A 20553-nucleotide genomic window follows, 5' to 3' on the forward strand; every position below is an offset into this window, starting at 1 on the left:
TGCAGTGAATTGTTAGCCCCTTCAGTAATACTTCACAATCTCTTCCTGTCTTTTTGATCTTTATCCCTTCTTATATTTAAGAAAGTTAAAGGACTTTAATAGTTTGGAAAAAGAGAATATCTGAACTAAACTCAGTCTTATTTTGCTGAGTATTTATTTTTGTCTCCGGTTTCATAATGCGCGTGTCACTTTGTAGACTCCGGTTGTCCATGTACCATATAGGATTAAAGCTGACATGCTAAACCCAGGCACCTTTGCCCCTCCCTCCAGGCTTCTCATGATGATAACAAAAGCAAATGTGCTTTGTTGCTTACCAGTGCTATTTTGTCTTTGCTGGTTGAACTGTCTCTGTTAGCAAAGGTTCATCGTTTTGTCATGCTGACCAGACGGACCATTCAGTCCACTGGGTTTCTCAGCTCCAGATGTTTCACAATTTCCCTCCTTTGCAATGAGATGGGAGCCTTGAAGTGGCCCTTCTGCTCCTTTTTCAATGCAGCTGAAATCGTAGAGTAGTAATTCCTTCCTTCTCAGTTAAAAGACAGGTATATGGACCAACTGCAAACAAATGGAATGTTTCTTTAACCAGAAGGTGGTGAATCTGTGGAATCAGTCCCCTTTATCCAGAAGTAGTGAACCTGTGAAATTCATTGCCATAGACAGCTGTAGCAATCAAGTCATTGGGTATGTTTAAAGCAGAGGATGATAGACTCACGATTCTATTGTCTAAGTGGGGAGAAAATTCAAAATTATGAGGTGCAAAGAGACTTGAGTCCTTGTACAGGATTCCCTAAAGGTTAATTTGCAGGTTGAGTTTGTGGTGAGGAAGGCAAATAGAATGTTAGCATTCATTTCGAGAGGACTAGAATATAAAAGCAAAGATGTAATGCTGAGGCATTATAAGGCACTGGTGAGGCCTCACTTGGAGTATTGTGAGCAGTTTTGAGCCCTTATTTAAGAAAGGAAATGCTGACATTGGAGAGGAATTCAAAGGAGGTTCACGAAAATAATTCTGTGAATGAAAAGCTTATTGTATAAAGAGTGTTTGATAGTCTGGGCCTGTATTCACTGGAATTCAGAAGGATGAGAGTAGATCTTATTGAAACTATCAAATGTCGAAAGGTCTCCTCAATGCCAGAACATCCCTTCGTAGATAAGGGGCTCAAAACGGTTCACAATACTCCAAGTTCAGTCTGACCAATGCCTTGCAACTCTGTCACCGAACCCTGGTAATGCAGGAAATGGAACATAAGAACACAACAAAAAAAGCTCTTCAGGACCACCCTGCCATTCAGTGTGATCAAGGTTAATCTGCCTCATATTTCAACTACTCTGTGCCAGTTCTCCATAGCGTTTCATTCCTTGATTATTCAAGTACTCATTGGGTCGGAATTGGGCCCTTTGGGACAGAATGGATTTATTGGGCCTTGTCTACCTGCGCCGTGTAGCTCATTGGGCTGGAATGGCCTTTTCTGTGCTGTCACAAGTAACTCCTCTTTAAATATCTCCAAAACCCTATGAGATAGAGCATTCCAGAGACTCACCACTCTCTGTGGAAAGAAATACTTCTGTGACTCCATTTTAAATGCTGCCCTCTTATCTAGCAACTATGTTGTGTTGTTCAAGTCTCCCACTAGTGGAGACAACCCCTGCGACTACCCTGTCACAAATGCAAGAGATTTTGCAGGTGCTGGAAGTGTTAAGCAACACACGCAATTTGCTCGAGTAACACAGCAGTTCAGGCAGCATCGATGGAGAGGAATAAACAGTCAGCTTTTCAGGCCATTTATCAGGACCACCCTGTTAAACCCCCTTGCAAAGTCAGACAGGTTGGAGCAGGCTTTCCTGCCCTTGAACCTGCTTAGCCGTTCAGTCAGTTCCAAATCTATATCAAAATTAAATTGGATAATTTTCTTTTGTAAAGAAGCAAAAAACTTAACATCAGCTCTTAAAACTGATGAAGAGCCTGAAGAGTCGATTGTTCATTCCACTCCATAGATGCTCCCGGACGCTGAATTCCTCAAGCATTTTGTGTGTATAACTTAAGACAATTTCCCCTTGAGCCAAAGGCATGTTAGAAATTCTCAGTCTCTGAGCTTCCACAACTCTCCAGGGTAGAAAATTTCCCATTTCTGTCCTTAAATGATTGATACCTAATTCTAAGACATAGCTACTTGGTTCTGGAGAAATCAGAAGGATGAAAAAAGACACTGAACTCTTTGCAGCAGTGTATACGCCAGTAGAATTCTTCTGAAGCAGGGTCATTAACCTAAAATATTGACTGCATTGGTGCTGCTTCCTGTACCCTGCTGAACTCATTGATTTCATCCACTTTGCCTCCAACTTCCACCTGGCCCTCAAATTCACCTGCTCCATTTCCGACACCTCCCTTCCCTTTCTCGACCTCACTGTCTCCATCTGTGGAGGCAGCTTATCCACCAATGTCTATTATAAACCAATGGACTCTCACAGCTACCTGAACTATACCCCCGCTACTTATGAAAACACCAGCCCCTTCTCTCAATTCCTCCGTCTCCGTCGCATCTGCTCTCAGGATGAAGCTTTTCATTCTAGAACGAAGGAGATGTCTTCCTTTTTCAAAGAAAGGGGCTTCTCTTCCTCCACATTCAACGCTGCCTTCAACCGTATCTCTTCCATTTCATGCACATCTGCTCTTATCACATCCTCCCACCATGCTACCAGGGGTAGGGTTCCTCTTGTTCTCACCTACCTCCCCACCAGCCTCTGCATCCAGCACATAATGCTCTGAAACATCCGTCACCTCCAACTGGATTCCGCCACCAATCACATCTTTCCTCCGCCCGCTCACTTTCTGCTTTCTGCAGGGATCACTCCCTACGCGACTCCCTTGTCCATTCGTCTCTCCCCACTGATATCTCTCCTGTCACTTTTCCTTGCAAACGAGTGCTTCACCTGCCCCTACACTTCCTCCCTCACTACCATTCAGGGACCCAGACAGTCCTTCCAGGTGAGGCGACACTTCACCTGTGAGTCTATTGGGGTCATATACTGTGTTCGGTGCTCCCAGTGTGGCCTTTTGTATATCGGTGAGACCCGACGTAGATTGGGAGACCACTTCACTGAGATCTATGCTCTGTCTGTCAGAACAAACAGGCTCTCCCAGTGGCTACCTATTTTAATTCCACTTCCCATTCCCATTCCGATATGTCCATCCATGGCCTCCTCCACTGTCAGGTTAAGGCCACACTTAGGTTGGAGGAATAACACCTTATAATCTGTTTGGGTAGCCTCCAACCTGATGGCATGAACATCGATTTGTCAAACTTCCAGAAATGCCTCCACCCACATCTCCCTTCACTATTTCCCATCCCCCGTCCCTCTCTCATGTTACCTCCTTGTCCGCCCATCACCTCCCTCTGGTGTTCCCAATCCCCACCCCCCCACCTTTCTTCTTTCTTCCATGGCCTTCTGTCTCTTTCACCAATCAACTTCCTAGCTCTTTGCTTCATCCCCCCCTCCAAGTTTCACCTATCGCCTGGCATACTCTCTCCCCTCCTCCCACCTTTCAAATCTACTCAGCTTTTATTTTCCTCCAGCTTTGGTAAGCTTTCTTAGAATCACATGATCATGATCGGTTGGAAGGGGAAACCTTGGGCAGGCTGCATAGAATATGTACAAATACGTGTGAAGTAAGAATTTTATTGGTGGACCTTGCATTGTTCTCTGATATTTCCATGTGCTTGACGGCAGGCCGATGAACAGCTCTGCCAGTTGGAGCGTGAGAAGTCTGACCTGCTGAGACGTCTTGATGAAGACCAAGAGGACCTGAATGACATCATGAAGAAGCACAAGGATCTCATTGCTCAGGTACCTAGCCTACGTTGTCTAAACATAGTCCTAAAAGACTTTGTCTTTAAACCTGCATGTAAAACTAAGTGTGCAAGAATCCAAAGATCTGCACGCTTTTCTTTCTGTTGAAACAGTCCTAGAATATAAAAGCACACCAATTACATTCAGTGGCCACTTTTTTAAGTACCTCTTGTACCTAATAAAGTGGCCACTGGTGTATATTCGTGGTCTTCTGCTGCTGTAGCCCATCTGCTTCAAGGTTTGACATGTTGTGCATTCAAAGATGCTCTTCTACACACCACTGCTGTAATGTGCGGTTATTTGAGTTCCTGTCAGCTTGAACCAGTCTGGCCATTCTCCTCTGACCTCTCTCATTAACAAGGTGTTTTCGCCCATGGAACTGCCACTCAGTGGATGTTTTTTTGATCCTCACTCCATTCTCTGTAAAAACTCTAGAGACTGTTATGTGTGATAATCCCAGGAGACCAGCAGTTTCTGAGATACTTAAACCACCCTATCTGGCAACATCAATTATTCCACGATCAAAGTCACTTAGATCACATTTCTTCCCCATTCTGATGTTTGGTCTGAACCTCTTGACAATGCCTGCATACTTTTATTCTTTGAATTACTGCCACGTGATTGGTTGATTAGATATTTGCATTAACAATTACATATTTACTTTACTTAATAAAGTGGCCACTGAGTGTATTTTCTCCTTAAATCTATAAGAAGGCACAATGAAGATGCAACGTAGCTTCAGGCAATATGTTCTTCAATAACGCGCTTTCTTTTAATATCTGTTTAGATCAATAGAGTGCAGAGGTGATACAGTGGCTGAGTTGCCAGACTAGTCATGTAGAGACCTAAGCTAATAATCATTAAATATAAGTCACCATGGCAACTGTGAAAGTCAGAATTGAGTTAATAATCCGAAATAGTAGCAATATTGGCCTATAAATTAATGTCTGGTTCTTTAATATCCTTCAGGGAAAGAAATCTGCTCCTTACTCAGTCTAGTCTCTGTAAGACTCCAAACCCATCAAAGTGTTTTGCTCTTAAACTATCCTCTGGACTGATCCAGCAGTCACTGTTCAGGGTTTTGGAGAGAGGTAATAACGGCTGGACCTGTCAGCAATATACAAATCCCAAAGGAAAATTCCTGCATAAAACATATGAAAAGGCAATATTCAAACATCTTTTGTATTTTAGAATTATGCCATTAGTCAACAAACCGTCATCTCTCTTTTATATCTGTCTAGTTTATTGCTGGTTTAACTGCATTATTTATGAAGAAATTTAAAGCTACTTCTCACAAACAAATAGATTACAAATATTGAAATATTTATAGCTCACTTATTTTACAGTCTGGGTGGGTGTCATGTGTTGAGCTCGGCGTTGTGAGTCCCTCGTCGTCAAACAAACGAGCCTGACTTGCCAAATATAAAAGGCTGGCTAGAGCTAACAGTTGTAGAATTTATTAAGGAATAACTTAAAAACCAACAGAAGTTTCATATTGTCTCTCCAGGTGCTTTTCCTGAAAAAAAATGTCATTCTTGGGATGTGGGCCACTGTTTATTCCCTTACTTTGAGGTGATTCCTTGAAACATATTGAGTCATATGGTGAAAGATCGACCAAGAATGCTATTAGCTGAGGCCAGAGGTTCCCAGCCTCCGGTCTACAGACCGCTTGCTTAATGTTATTGGCCTGTGGCATAAAAAACATTGGGAACCCTTGGCATATGGTACAGCACAGTACAGACCTTTTAACCTAATTCAGAATCAATATAATGCTCCCCTTCCGTATAGACCTACATTTTTCTTTCATTCATGTGCCTATCTAAAATAACCCTAATGCATCTGCCTCTCGCGCACCCACCACTCTCTGTATGTAAGACCTGCCTCTGACATCTCCATGGACAGTGTCTTAGAACCAATCATAATGAAGGAGGAGAGCTGCACTTCCAAGTCAAGGCGTTGTATCATTTGATGAGGAACCTGGAGACCCATCTTGGTGGTAGAGGTCATGGATTTGGGAGGTGCAGTTAAAGAAACCCCGACGAAATTGCAACACAGAGTGAAAACTGCAATAGATTCTTAAAGTCAGCACTAGGACAGAATCTATTATCAGTTGTTCTTTACATCCTTTCATATCCTTATGGCATCCTTTCTGCTCTTCTGTAAGTATACTGTGGTTACATAAGTGAGTGGTGATTAGTTGCAAGATGCATGATATTACCATTCTATATATAATTTGTAAACAAGTAAAGGATGATATTGATTTTGATGGGTCATTTTTGATTTCTCCTCTATGTAAGAGATATGTTTTACCTTCTGTCAAAAACTCAAGCAATTTTTCAGGATTTTTAAGAAAATTGTTGAATATATATTTATAGCTATGGATGAAAGCAAGTAAATCTTTTATACCAATAGTTACAAATATTATCAGTGCCTGTACTTTTCCATTTGTGGGTATCTTTAACAATCACTTTTGGCATTTCCGTTGTAACTTCAGGTATTTGCATGTCTGCAGTGTTCTTTCTCCTCCCTAATCCAGTTTGCTTCTTGATTGTGTGTTGGACCAAAAGTTCATTATCTCTGTGTTTGTTGGTAATTCTTTGCTGGTATTGGTGACATTTTGGTGTGTCAAATTTAGTTTCAATGTCCTGTTTAAACCTTTGTCATCGTTCCTGAACTGATCGTTCTGTTTTCTTCATCTGGCACATTTCATGTATCTATTTAGTCTGGCTTTCGTGTATCTATACATTCTACATGCTTTTGTTATATTGGTTGTATCTTGTTGTGGACCTGACATTTCCTTAGCTTTCTTTTAACTTCCTTGCTTATCCATTTTATGCTCCATTAGGCAGGCTGTTTCTGCTCTTCAGGTTTCAATTTTGTTTCTTATTGGCATTTTGGTGTTCTCATTTCATTAGACCTTAAGACGTAGGAGCAGAATTAGGCTACTTAGGCCATTGACTCTGCTCATGTCTGATCCGGGATTCCACTCAACCCTGACGTATTACTCATTACTCAGTTTAGTGTTTCTGTCAATGAGTGTCTCTATTTTGGAGCCATTGCATTGCCCTGCTGTTAATGCTGCACAGTACGTTACTAGGTGTAGCCCTCCCAATGTTTCAAGTTTTCCTAAATATTGTGGTAATATAATGTTGTTGAGAATATTAACAGTTTTTGCAAATTTTGATGACGTGTTTTGTTTAGGTATGTAGGGTCTTTTTGATGGGTCAGTGTCCACGTATTCTGTTCGTGTACTGTTAACTGTTGGGATAACTTTGTCTGTAAGCTCAGCTTCATATTCAGCATTCTGCGGAGGCTCTACATCTGTGTTGTTGTTATTACCATCAAGTTGTTGAAGTAATTCTCAGTGCTTTAGTGGGCTGCATCTTCATTATTTTCCTGCATAGCATTGTCGTGGTCTTTAGCTTGGTTTCTTTTAGCTCTTGTGCAACTTCATGTTTTATTTGGTTCAACTGTCTGAAGTTCAAAGTAAAAATTATTATCAGAGTATATACATGTCACCATATACAACCCTGAGATTCTTTTTCTGCAGGCATATTTAGCAAATCAATAGGATAGTAATTGTAAACTGTAAACATCAGGAACTGTTAACTATAAACAAACTGTGCAAATGCAGATATAAATAAATAGCAATAAATAGTGAGCGTGAGATAACAATGTAACAGTCCTTAAATGAGTGTATTTGTCCCCTTTTGTTCAAGAAGCTGATGGCTGAGGGGTAGTAACTGTTCTTGAACCTGGTGGTGTGAGTCCTGAGGCACCTGTATCTTCTGCCCGCATGGCCTGGGTGGTGAGGATCTTTGATGATGGATGCTGTTTTTCTATGGCAATATTTCATGTAGATGTGCTCAATGATTGGGAGGGTTTTAGCTATGATGTATTGGGCCGAATCCACTACCTTTTGCAGGGTTTTCCACTGAAAAGCACTGGTCTTCCCATACCAGACGGTAATGCGGCCAGTCAGCACACTTTCCACAACACTGCTATGCCAAAGTTTTTGATGATGTGCCGAACCTCCGCAGACTCCTAAGGAAGTACCGCATGTTTATACTATTACCTGCTTTCTTTGTAATAATGTTTATCTGAGGTGTCCAGGACAGGCCCTCTGAGATGGTGACACCCAGGATTTTGAAGCTACTGACCCACTCCACCTCTGACCCTCCAATGATTGCTGGCTCATAGACCTCTGGTTTCCCTCTCCTGAAGTTCACAATCAGTTCCTTGGTCTTATTGACATTGAGTGAGAGATGTTGCTACTACACCACTCAGCCACATTTTCAGTCTCCTTCCTGTATGCTGATTCATCACCACCTTGGATACAGCCCACAGCAGTGCTATTGTCAGCAGACTTGTATATGGTTTTGGAGCTGTACTTAGCCACACAGTCACAGGTGTGAAGCGAGTAGAGCAGCAGGTTCAGTACACATCTCTGCAGTGCTGATGGAGATTGTGCAGGAGATGTTGTTGCCAATCCAAACTGACTGGGGTCTACAAGTGAGGAAATCTAGGATCCAATTGCACAAGTAGGTATTGAGGGCAAGGTCTTGGAGTCTATTGACAAGTTTTAAGGGGATGATAGTGTTAAATGCCAAGCTGTAATCGATAAAGAGCACTCAGACGTATACAGCTCTGTTGTCCAAGTGTGAAGAGCTAACGAGATAGCATCTGCTGTGGACCTGTTGCTTCAGTAGGCGAATTGGAGCAGATCCAAGTCGCCGCTCAGACAGGAGCTGATGTATCGGCAGGGATAGGACTGTAGTCTATGGGGATTAAGTTATTTTTCACTGTCACAATCCGTTGATCTGCTATTCATTGTGCACTTTCTTGCAAGGAGGAATATTGCACGATAAACTGTTGATGAGGTTTGTTCCTGTATGCTGTCATGTCAGTCTCAAGTTCCATTATTCAATAATACACACGTTATGAATGTGTTTACTTCTAATGACCTCTTTGTGTGTGTCTTTCATCTCTTGTCAGTTGTAGGTGGACTGCTCACCTGGGAAACACGTACAGCAGTCTCTGACTGTGGTGTTGCTGGGCTCCTTCCAATGCTGGCTGCATCTGTCTTGGGTTTCCCGGTGCCTGCCCGCATATTCAGCAGTGCACCCGCTAGAACTTCACTTTTTGTCACACCTAGTGCTCACTCCAGGCATGCCTTGGTGACCCCCAGGCAGCGGCCGTATCACTCTGTTCTAATTCTGAAGTGAAAGGGTATTGCTTTTTATACCTGCAGCCAGGTTCTAGTTTCAGCTGCCCCTAACATGGAGGGCAGATGCTGACCGGAGCACCGCCCAATCTGGGTACAGACGTGCCTGCATTTGTTTCGGTTTTGGCCCATGCACAGGTGGTATTTTATTTCCCAGCTGTAGAGTATTCCCCAATCCGTCACCTGGGGACACGTTGATGGGGCACAGGAAACCCGTCATGGGTTATTATGTTTTTTATATTGTAGTTATCTTCTTTTGCACATTGTTTGTTTATCAACCTTTGTGTGTAGTTTTTCATTGAGTCTATTGTGTTTCTTTTTATTATACTGTGAATGCCCGCAAGGAAATAGCATCACGCTGACCGTGGTAGAATGGTGCTTAGCAAGATGCTTTTACAGCTCTGTGTATTCTGGAGTTTGAAGTTCAATTCCAGCACCGTCTGTAAGGAGTTTGTACATTCTCCCCATGACCATGTGGGTTACCTCCAAGTGCTCCAGTTTCCCCCAGTTAGTAGGTCAACTGGGCATTGAAAATTGTCCTGTGAATTAGCTAGTGTTAATTAGGCGTGTTGTGGAGTGATGCAGTTTGTCGGGCTATCCCACGCCGTTTCTCAAAAAGTAAATTAATAAAATGAATCTCAGAGTGACTTTGATAATACATTTACTTTGAACTTTCAGTGAAGCAAATGTAGCTCTCGTGATCTACATCAGTTGGCACATTGAAATGAACACGAATCCCTTTTGATCTTAATTTGAGGATCGACAGGTGAAGGACTGAGCAATCTATCCGCATTCTACCTTGCTCAGTACTAAGGACATCACAATACTGCTGCCGGTGGTAAAGCTTTCTCCCAGCTTTACTGAGCAGGTTTGATTCCGAACTGCAGTGGTGTCCACCCTCCTTCTGACCGCGTGGGTTCCCTCTGGACGCTGAACTTTCTTCCCTCTTCCTAAAGAAATGTGGTCAATCACTGTGATTATCGCTAGTGTGTAGGTGTGGTGGTAGAACATGTGGGGAGAGTCAATGTGCTTCCGTGAGAACAGATCACAGGGAAATAAATGAGGGAACGTCATAGATGGGATTGCACTGAGAGATAGCATAGAATCGATAGGCCAAATGGCCTCCTATTCCGTGAAGGAAATCAATGAAATACAAACATATAAAGGAACTATATGAAAATGTACTGTATGATTGGATCTGAATGCCAGAACTCCTTTCCCAGCAATACTCTGGGAGCACCTTCTCCAGAAGGACTGCAGTGGCTCACCGCCATCTTGTCAGGGGCAATTAGGAACAAGCAGTATATGGCAGCATTCCCAGCAATGGCCACGTCCTCTAATGCATAAATAAAAATCAAGTGTGACTACTTTGTGTCATTATCTTGCCTTTATAATTTTTGTTGAACTCAATGAATGTTTTTTTTCTCTCTCCCCTGACCATGGGTAGACATCCAGTGACATTGCACAGATCCAAGAATTGCAGAATCAGCTAAAAGAAGCAACAAAGGAGAAGCAAAACTTTGAAGGAAAGGTAGGAGGCTTCACACACAAGTCTTGGACCATAAGGTAAGCTTTGAGATAGGAGCTGCTTTCTTTGACTTGTGTTTTCCAGCATAACTCCACCTGGTAAGTGTAATAGCCCAGATTTATCTGAAACATAGAACAGTACAGCACAGTATTGATGCTTCTGCCCACAGTGTTGTGCTGATCAATCCAACCCCTTCCCTCCTACATAGCCTCCCATTTTTCTTTCATCCATCTATGAGACACTTAAATGTCCCTAATTTACCTGCTTCTGACACTACCCCCAGTAGCATCCAACATTCACTGAGTCAAAGGAACATCCCCTCATTCTTTTCTCTAAACACCTTCAATTTGTGCCTCCTCATTTTGGCTTTTCTGCTTTGGGAATAAGTCACTGGCCGTCCACCCAATCTATGCCTCTTATCATCTACTACACCTCTGTAAGTCACCTCTCATCCTTCTTTGCTCCAAAGGGAAAAGCCTGAGCTCGCTTAACCGATTCTCATAAGAAATGCTCTCCAGTGCCTGGTACGGTGGTAGAGACAAACACATTTAAGAGATGTGAAACACCCTGGTTTCCTTGACTGCATAAGTCAAGGGAAGACACGCTCAAGTCCCGCCAAACTTGTGAGATTGAGACAGCTCGTCCCAACCCAAACCCCGGTTTGTGCGGATGCTGTATCATTTGCTACCCTGTTACAAATTAGTACAACAAGATAACAGACAGCACACTGCATACGATTAAAGGAATTATATTTATGAATCTTAACTCAAGGGTTAGTAAAGAATAACAAAAATAAAAGAGCCCATTCTAATGAAACAGTCAAATGTGCACGAATTGGAGCTCATCTTGAACTTCTCTGTCACTCGTGCTGGGCCCTCGGTCTGTGTGAATGCCCACACCACCTTCCTAATATCGTTTGCAATCTATCTCGAATAAACAGTCTACCAGCAGATCGTATGCCACGACTGGTTCTCCCCAGTGCCTTCTCTCTTCGTCTCTTCTCGAACAAAAGCCCCAAGCCCAATCTTATTGTCCCTCACCAAGAAAACTTACTACTAATTGGATGGCACACATTCCCTTATCTTCAACAATAAACCCAAACAGGCTGAAAGCAGAGCAGACTGCTCTTACAGAACTGCTAAATGAAATACACACAGCATAACAGTGAAAATATGAACCAGGGCATCACAGGTGTTTAGATAGGCAGATGAATATGAGGAAGATGGAGTAACATGGGCATTGTGTAGATAGGAGGGATTGCACTTTGGGCCGTTTTTGATTTACTTCTTAGCTGGTTTGGCACAACTTTGTGAGCCGAAGGACCTGTTCCTGTGCTGTACTATTCTATGTTCTATGTTCAATCCAGGCAGCATCCTGGTAAATCTCTCCAGCCTCTCTAAAGCATCCATGTCCTCCTATAATGAAGTGACCAGAACTAAACACAATGTTCTGTGTGGTCTAACCAGAGTTTCATAGGGCTGTACCATTAATTCGCAGCTCTGAACTCTGTGACTCTTTTTCCCCTAGGTTTATCAATAGTCGAAACCTAACAAGTCAACTTCATGCCACAGTGTCAATGAGAGGTTGTTGATGACTGGCACATTTCTTTGATATTCTGGCAGGAGGTTAATTTTTTCTGAAGTCAAATGTTGCTGAGGTTTAATAAATGTTTATTAGCAGGCAACACACATAAAAATTGCTGGTGAACACAGCAAGCCAGGCAGCATCTATAAGAAGAGGTACAGTCGATGTTTCAGGCTGAGACCCTTCATCAGTACTAACTGAAAGAAGAGCTAGTAAGAGATTTGAAAGTGGGAGTGGGAGGGGGAGATCCAAAATGATAGGAGAAGACAGGAGGGGGAGGGATGGAGCCAAGAGCTGGACAGGTGATTGGCAAAAAGGATATGAGAGGATCATGGGAGAAAGAAAGGGGGAGGGGGGAAGCCCAGAGGATGAGCAAGGAGTATAGTGAGAGGGACAGAGGGAGAAAAAGGAGAGAGAAAAATAAATAATAAATAAATAAATAAACAAACAAACAAACAAACAAACAAATAATGGATGAGGGACGAAGGGGAGGTGGGACACTAACGGAAGTTAGAGAAGTCAGGGAGGGGGAGAAGGTGGAGAGGAGGAGGGGAGGGGGATGGGGAGGGTGATGGAGAGGGGGGATGGAGAGGAGGGATGGAGAGGGGGAGAGGGGGCTTCCCTTCCTCCACCATCAACTCTGCTCTCAAATGCATCTCTCCCACTTCACGTACATCTGCTCTCACTCCATCCTCCCGCCAGCCCACTAGGAATAGGGTTCCCCTTGACCTCACCTACCACCCCACCAGCCTTCGGGTCCAACATATAATTCTCCGTAACTTCCGCCACCTCCAATGGAACCCACCACTAAGCACATCTTTCCCTCCCCCCCCCCCACCCGGCTTTCCGCAGGGATCACTCCCTACGTGACTCCTTTGTCCATTCGTTCCCCCCCCCCCCATCCCTTCCCATCGATCTCCCTCCAGGCACTTATCCTTGTAAGCGGAACGAGTGCTACACATGCCCTTACACTTCTTCCCTTACCACCATTCAGGGCCCCAGACAGTCCTTCCAGGTGAGGTGACACTTCACCTGTGAGTCGGCTGGGGTGATGTACTGCGTCCGGTGCTCCTGATGCGGCCTTCTATTTATTGACAAGACCCGACGCAGGCTGGGAGATCATATCGCTGAGCACCTATGCTCTGTCCACCAGAGAAAGCAGGATCTCCCAGTGGCCACACACTTTAGACCTTAAGACCATAAGACAAAGCAGCAGAAGTCGGCCATTCGGCCCATTGAGTCTGCTCCGCCTTTTTATCATGAGCTGATCCATTCTCCCATTTAGTCCCACTCCCCTGCCTTCTCACCATAACCTTTGATGCCCTGGCTACTCAGGTACCTATCAATCTCTGCCTTAAATACACCCAATGACTTGGCCTCCACTGCTGCCCGTGGCAACAAATTCCATAGATTCACCACCCTCTGACTAAAAAATGTTTCTATGAGGTCTCCCCTCATTCTTCTAAACTCCAAAGAATACAGTCCAAGAGCGGACTCATATGTTAACCCTCTCATTCCCGGAATCATTCTAGTGAATCTTCTCTGTACCCTCTCCAACGTCAGCACATCCTTTCTTAAATAAGGAGACCAAAACTGCCCACAGTACTCCAAGCGAGTTCTCACCAGCGCCTTATAGAGCCTCAATATCACATCCCTGCTCCTATACTCTATTCCTCTAGAAATGAATGCCAACATTGCATTTGCCTTCTTCACTACCGACTCAACCTGGAGGTTAACCTTAAGGGTATCCTGTACAAGGACTCCCAAGTCCCGTTGCATCTCAGAACTTTGAATTCTTTCCCCATTTAAATAATAGTCTGCCCATTTATTATTTCTACCAAAGTGCATAACCATACACTTTCCAACATTGTATTTCATTTGCCACTTCTTTGCCCATTCTTCCAATCTATCCAAGTCTCTCTGCACGTCCTATTCCCATTCAGATATGTCTATCCACGGCATTGTCTACCGTCAACATGAAGCTGCACTCAGGTTGGAGGAACAACACCTTATATTCCATCTGGGTAGCCTCCAACCTGATGGCATGAACATTGACTTCTCTAACTTCCGTTTTTGCCCCACCTCCCCTTTGAACCCCATCAGTTATTTATTTATTATTATTATTAATTTTTTTCTCTCTCTCCTTTTTCTCCTTCTGTCCCTCTCACTATACTCCTTGCCCATCCTCTGTGCTCCTCCCACTTTCTTTCTCCCTAGGTCTCCTGTCCCATGTTCCTCTCATATCCCTTTTGCCAATCAACTTTCCAGCTCGTAGCTCCATCCCTCCCCTTCCTGTCTTCTCCTATCAATTTGGATCTCCCTCCCTCCCTCCCACTTTTAAATCTCTTACTATCTCTTCTTTCAGTTAGTCCTGATGAAGGGTCTCAGCCCAAAACGTCGACTGTACCCCTTTCTATAGATGCTGCCTGGCCTGCTGCGTTCACCAACAATTTTTATGTTTGTTGCTTGAAATTCCAGCATCTGCAGATTTCCTCGTGTTTGCGTTTATTAGCAGGCTTAGTTGTCTAGCCTAAAGCTTGGAACTCTTCTGCAAACCAATAATGAATTGTTTAAAGGTGCATGCAAAGAGTTTTAAAGATTATACATAAATTGCTCTGTTTGTATTGCACTGAATCGCAAATTTCCTTTTGGTTCCCCCTCTCTCTGTGAAAGTTAGAATATGCGATATTGAAACCTTGATCTGTCTGAAAATGACAAAAATAGTCATTGTACAGTGTACGTTAAAAGGAAGCCCGAGCCTTGTTCATCCATTGATAGGTCTTTGAAGAATGTGTTTCCAAGAACACCTGTTCTCAAGATCTCTTGCAAGTTTTGGTCTCCGGATCACAGAAAATTCCTTTGATCATCTGGTTCTAATTCTACAAGTCTGCACAATTAGTTTTGATTCTTTTCTGAAGTTTGAAGTTTAAATTCAAATTCAAGTGTGTTGTAATGAGTATACATACCCAAGGTACACATGCCATGAAAATTAGCATTTTATAGCAGCAGACCACACATTATAAACATAAATTAACATCAATTTAACAACATAAATTATGCACAACTCACATGACAACAATAAAAATAGCATAATGGCATTCGTGCAATTTCAGGAAGAGAGAAAATAAATAGTCTGAGGTGTTCGGGTTTGAGTTTCTTAGGTCACTTCAAGAACCTGATGGCAGTGGGGAAGAAGTTTCTGCTGAACCTTCAGGAGTGGGTCTTTCAGCTGCTGTACCTCCAGCATGATGGATTTATCAAGGAATGGCATGTCTATTTATAGCCTGGCTAGATACAAGCTTTGCCAGTCAGTATTTCAGTAGTACTCAGCAATGTCAGTGCTTGAGAGCCTTTGCCCTCTTGTTGACTGTGTCTCTCCCCTCTCTGAGTTGGAAGGCTTCAGGTCCAGTCTCATTTCTGAGTCCTGAATGCAAGTCTAGGCTGCATTGGGCACTATTACTGATGCCAGAGTTACCCTATTTTAGATGAAGTTGTCTAGGTGGATGAGAGAGGCTCCAATACCACATAAAGACGGGCAAGAGGAGGAGTCATCTGAGGTAGCCTGGTATCTCTCAGACACAAACAGTTTTTCTGTTTACAGAATAGCTACTGGTTAGAAACTTGACCATACATCACTAGCTAAGAAGCGCAATGGGACTTCCTGAAAGAGAAGTAAAGTTGCAATATAAATGCAAGTCTTTATTTCCTGTTCTGGTTCGAGTCTTTGAAACAGTGAAGGTTTCTTTGCTGTTACTATCTTTTCTTTCTGATGCTGTTATCCTGACCTCTACTGCAAGTTTTGTGGAAGGTCCACTTGCCTTACCACTTGTGAAGAGTGGATGTTTGATTTTGAAATTCATCCATTTGTTTATATACCGTGTCTTTGTACGCAATTCAATCTATCCATTCCCATACTTATCTCCATAGCCCAGTATTTTTTCTAAACTTCATTTATCCAATTCCATTGATAGGTGCAGTTGAATGCTCATTCACCACAACTTCAGCCTTTGTTTCTTACTGTTTGATCAATATTTATCTTCTTGCCTCTTCTCAGTAGTTTATCTGTCACTTCCAACTCTGTCCCTGCATCTTGAATTATCCACAGGCCTCTCTATATCCCCAATATAAATCATCTAGATTCTACAACCTCTATCAAATCTCCTTCCAAACATCTGTCAGTCTATTTTCACAACTGGAATCTCTTGTCACTGGAACCACAGCTTCCCCTGTATGGAGCCCGTCTAACTTCTCGCTGCCTCTGTAAATCAGCCAGCATAATCAAAGACCCCACCCACCCTGGACATTCCCGTTTTGCCTCTCTTCCATTGGGCGGACGATACCAAAGCTTGAAAGCAAGTACTATCAGACTCAGGGTCAGCTTCCACCTTGCTGTTACAAAACTATTGAGTAGTTCTCCGGTATGATAAGCTGGACTCTTGACTTGGCAATCTACCTCTTTATAACCTTGTACCATATTGTTCACCTGCACTGCACTTTCTCTGTAGCTGTTACACTTTATTCTTTATTTTTATCTTGTTCTACCTCAATGCACTGTGTAATGATCTGACCTGTATGAACAGTTTGCAAGACAACCTTTCACTGTATCTTGGCACACGTGACAATAGTAACTAATTCCAGTTCCAAATCATTGTAGTATATTTTATTTCTCCTTGTCTAGGGCCTTTCCTTCCTTCATAATACATGCACTAACAATCTGGATAGGAATGTAGGAGGTATGATTAATAACTTTGCAAATGACAGGAAAATTGGTGGCATTGTTGACAAAGGGAGGAGGATAATTGAGCTTATTATCAAATAGAGTTACTGTCATATGCCCAACTACAATGAGGTACAGGTACAATGAAAAACTCACTTGTAGCAGCATCACAGGCACATAGGTACAGCCCACACTCTGCATGTAAATTAAGTACAGTACATTAATTCTGCAGGACAATGAGGACAAGATATTTGTACACTACAGGAAGATATTGATCAATTGGTAAGAATGGCTCGAACAACAGCAGATTGAATTTAATCCTGATAAGTGCAAGGTGATGTGCTTTGGGAGGACCAGTAAAGGCAGGACATGTACAATGAGTGGTCGGTCTTGAAGGAGTATTGAAACACAGGGAATGAAGTACACAAATATGAAGACTTCTGAAGGTGGCAGCATGGGTAGGTGACGTGGTGAAGAAGCCATTTGGGATCGTTGTCCTCATTAGCTGAAGCACAAAACTTAAAAGCAGGAAATTTAAGAGGAAGTACAGTGGCGTAATGGTATCACGGTGCCAGTGGTCAGCAATCAGGATTCAATTCCTGCTGCTGTCTGCAAGGAGTTTGCATATTCTCCCCATGACTGAGGATGCCTCGGTCTCCTCCCACTTTCCAAAGACGTACGGCTTAGGGTTCAAAAGTGAATAGGCATGTTATGTTGGTGTGGGAAGCATGATGACAGTTGTGTGCTGCCCAACGTACATTCAGATTGTGTGGTCCGTGATGCAAATGATGCATTTCACTGCATGCTTCAATATACATGTGACAGATCTTTAATCTTTAATGGTACAACTTTATAAATGGTACACCGTTAGGCCACAGCTGGAAGTGTGTGCAGTTATAGTTAGGAAGAGTGTGATTGCACTGGAGAACATTAAGAGGAGATGTTGCCTGGGATGCAATGTTTCATTCACGAGGAGAGGCTGGATTTATTTCCCTTGGAGCAGAAGATGTTGAGAGGGGAATCATATAGAAACTTCTAAATAGTGAGCGGCATCGATAGAAGAACATTTCTCCATGGCAGAGGTGTCTAAAGTAAAGGCAATTTGTTGTCAAAATACATCTATATCAGCATGTACTACCCTGAGTTCATTTTCTTGCAGGCATTCGCAGTAGAACACAAAATTAATAAACTATAAAGACTGACAAACAAGCTATGTGCAAAAGAATGCAAAAATAAATAAATAAACAATGCTGAGAACATCAGTTGTAGAGTCCTTGAAAGTGAGAACATAATTTGTGGAATCAGTTCAGAGTTGAGGTGAGTGAAGTTATCCACACTGGTTCAGGAGACTGATATAAACTAGAGGGCACAGGTTTAGGGTAAGGGGTAAGATTTGAGGAAAATCTTTTTCATGCAGAGGTGTGTTTGGAGCCTTGACTGCTCAGACTGAATACACACCTGGATGAACATTTGGTAGAGAATCTACAGACCAAATGGAGTCAGAGTGGTATGAGGTGAAGGCTTTGTTTCCAAATTGTATGACTATTTGATTCTATGAGAACTGGACACAGTGCTCTGGTTACTCTGATACCTCCTGACCTGATGAGTCCCTCTAACATTTTGTGTGCGTTGCTCAGGATTTCCAACAGCTGCACAATCTGTGCTTGTTCAGCATTATCTTTCAGAATTGTACTTTAGTGTTTCTATATTAATGAAGCCCATGATCTTATTTCATCTAGTCAACACTCACTCAAGCCACTGTGCCACCTCTAGAGATTCTCCCACACACAGACTCAGATCCGTGATTCCACAGTCCATTGAGGATTATAGCATTTGGTCAATGTGACCTCTCTTTTCTGGTCAAAATGTAACACAGACCCTCACGTTAAACCTCCTTTGGTGTTGATCACTCCATTTCGCCACCAAACAAAAATTGTGAGGGGTTTAGATGGGATAACTACAAGCAGGGTTTTCCCACCGAGTTTGGGGTGAGACTACAACTAGAGGTCATGGGTTAAGGGTGAAAGGTGAAATATTTAAGGGGAACATGAGGGGGAAGTTCTTCAACCAGAGGGGCAGGATGTGAGTGTAGAATGAACCATCAGCGGAAATGTGAATGCATATTCAATTGAAACATTTGAGAGAAGTTTGAATAGGAGGGGAGGGTGGACTGTGATCCAGCTGCAGGCTGATGGGACTAGGCAGAATAAAAGTTCAGCACTGACCAGATGGGCTGAAGGGCCTGTTTCGGTGTTGTAGTGCTCTATGATTCTATGACCCACCTAAGGCCTGCTAACATCTATCCTCCATTAGTTCCATGGTAAAGCAGTTTATCATTTTATTTCTTTCATTGGATTTGTAAATTATCATAAAATGCAAGATAGCATTTTACAAACCAGTTTATCATTTTAAGCACTTGCTGCCGTGACAGAGCATCCCTCCTTCTCCAGTGATATAATGTAGTGACTTTATCAAGAAAAGGTGCAATGTACCTACAGTGAGAGTTAGAGTCAGAATCATGCAGAGAGACAGCATAGAAACCAGCTCTTCAGCCCATCAAGTCTGTACTGGCTATCAACTATTACTTGATTCCGAAATTAATCCTAGTTTTCATCCTTCCCACCACCACCCGCCCAACCGCATCCCATTGACTCCTTCCACTCGTCTGCAATGGTCAATTAACCAGCCCGGATCTGGGCCATACCCTCCAAGTATCCAGACCTGCCTCTCGGTTTTTTGCACTACCTTACTTTCCCTCTTCTATTTTCTATTTATGATTTATAATTTAAATTTTTACCATTTACTATCGATTTGTACTCCAGGGAGTGCAAAGCGCAGAATCCAATATCGCTGTGATGATTGTAGGCTCTAGTATCAATTGTTTGGCGACAATAAAGTAAAGTAAAGTAAAATAAAGCAAACGGCATGTATTTGTGATTCGGGGAAAAACCAGAGCGCACATGAGGAAATTCACAGAGTCATAAGGAGATTGTGCAAACTCCACATAGACAGCACCCGAGGTCAGGATTGAATCCAGGTCTCTGGAGCTGGGAGGCAGCGAATTTGCGACCTAATCCACCCCCGTTGCCACTGAGAGACAGTCCGATTGTTTTCTGTTACCTGAGTCATGGTTCACTGTGTGTAATTCGTCTTTCTCAAACCTCAGTTGCAGGTGGCGGAGAGCAGGATTGAGTTCATGGAAAACTCAATGGTGGAACGTGGAATTGTAAGCCGGCAGGAGGCTACCATCTGTGATCTTGAGAACAAGCTCGAGTTCCAGAGGGCACAGCTCAAGAGATTTGAGGTGAGTTATGTCATTTTTTGAAGTTCTTTTCTCTTAAATTATTCTCTTGTCCTTGTCAAAGTTTTTAAACCATTACATCAACCTGGGAATCACTTGAGAATCCTGTCTGTTTGGAAGGGAATACAAAAAAGACGACATATGTCCGTTATAAAAAACATGATTTGAATTCTAATTCTGATTCTGAAATAGCAAAGACCACACCCACCAGGACAGTCTCTCTTCTCTCCTGTCCATTGGACAGAATACCCACCGGGACAGTCTCTCTTCTCCCCTGTCTATCAGACAAAATACCCACCCAGACAGTCTCTCTTCACCCCTCTCCTATCAGACAGAATACCCACCCAGAC

At 42.9% G+C, this 20553-nt stretch overlaps 1 protein-coding gene across 3 annotated transcripts in view; it reads left to right on the forward strand.

Annotated features, from left to right (window-relative positions):
• LOC140190674 (unconventional myosin-XVIIIb-like) overlaps window positions 1-20553 on the forward strand; it is a 462061-nt gene that overhangs the window by 375001 nt on the left and 66507 nt on the right. For all 3 annotated transcript variants that reach the window (XM_072247443.1, XM_072247444.1, XM_072247445.1), the window contains 3 exons: window positions 3730-3846; window positions 10521-10604; window positions 20069-20206. In XM_072247443.1, coding sequence (XP_072103544.1) covers window positions 3730-3846; window positions 10521-10604; window positions 20069-20206 — 339 coding nt within the window. The remainder of the gene's footprint in view (window positions 1-3729; window positions 3847-10520; window positions 10605-20068; window positions 20207-20553) is intronic.

The sequence above is a fragment of the Mobula birostris genome, chromosome 31, assembly GCF_030028105.1.
Source record: "Mobula birostris isolate sMobBir1 chromosome 31, sMobBir1.hap1, whole genome shotgun sequence".
NCBI classification, from domain to species: Eukaryota; Metazoa; Chordata; class Chondrichthyes; order Myliobatiformes; family Myliobatidae; genus Mobula; species Mobula birostris.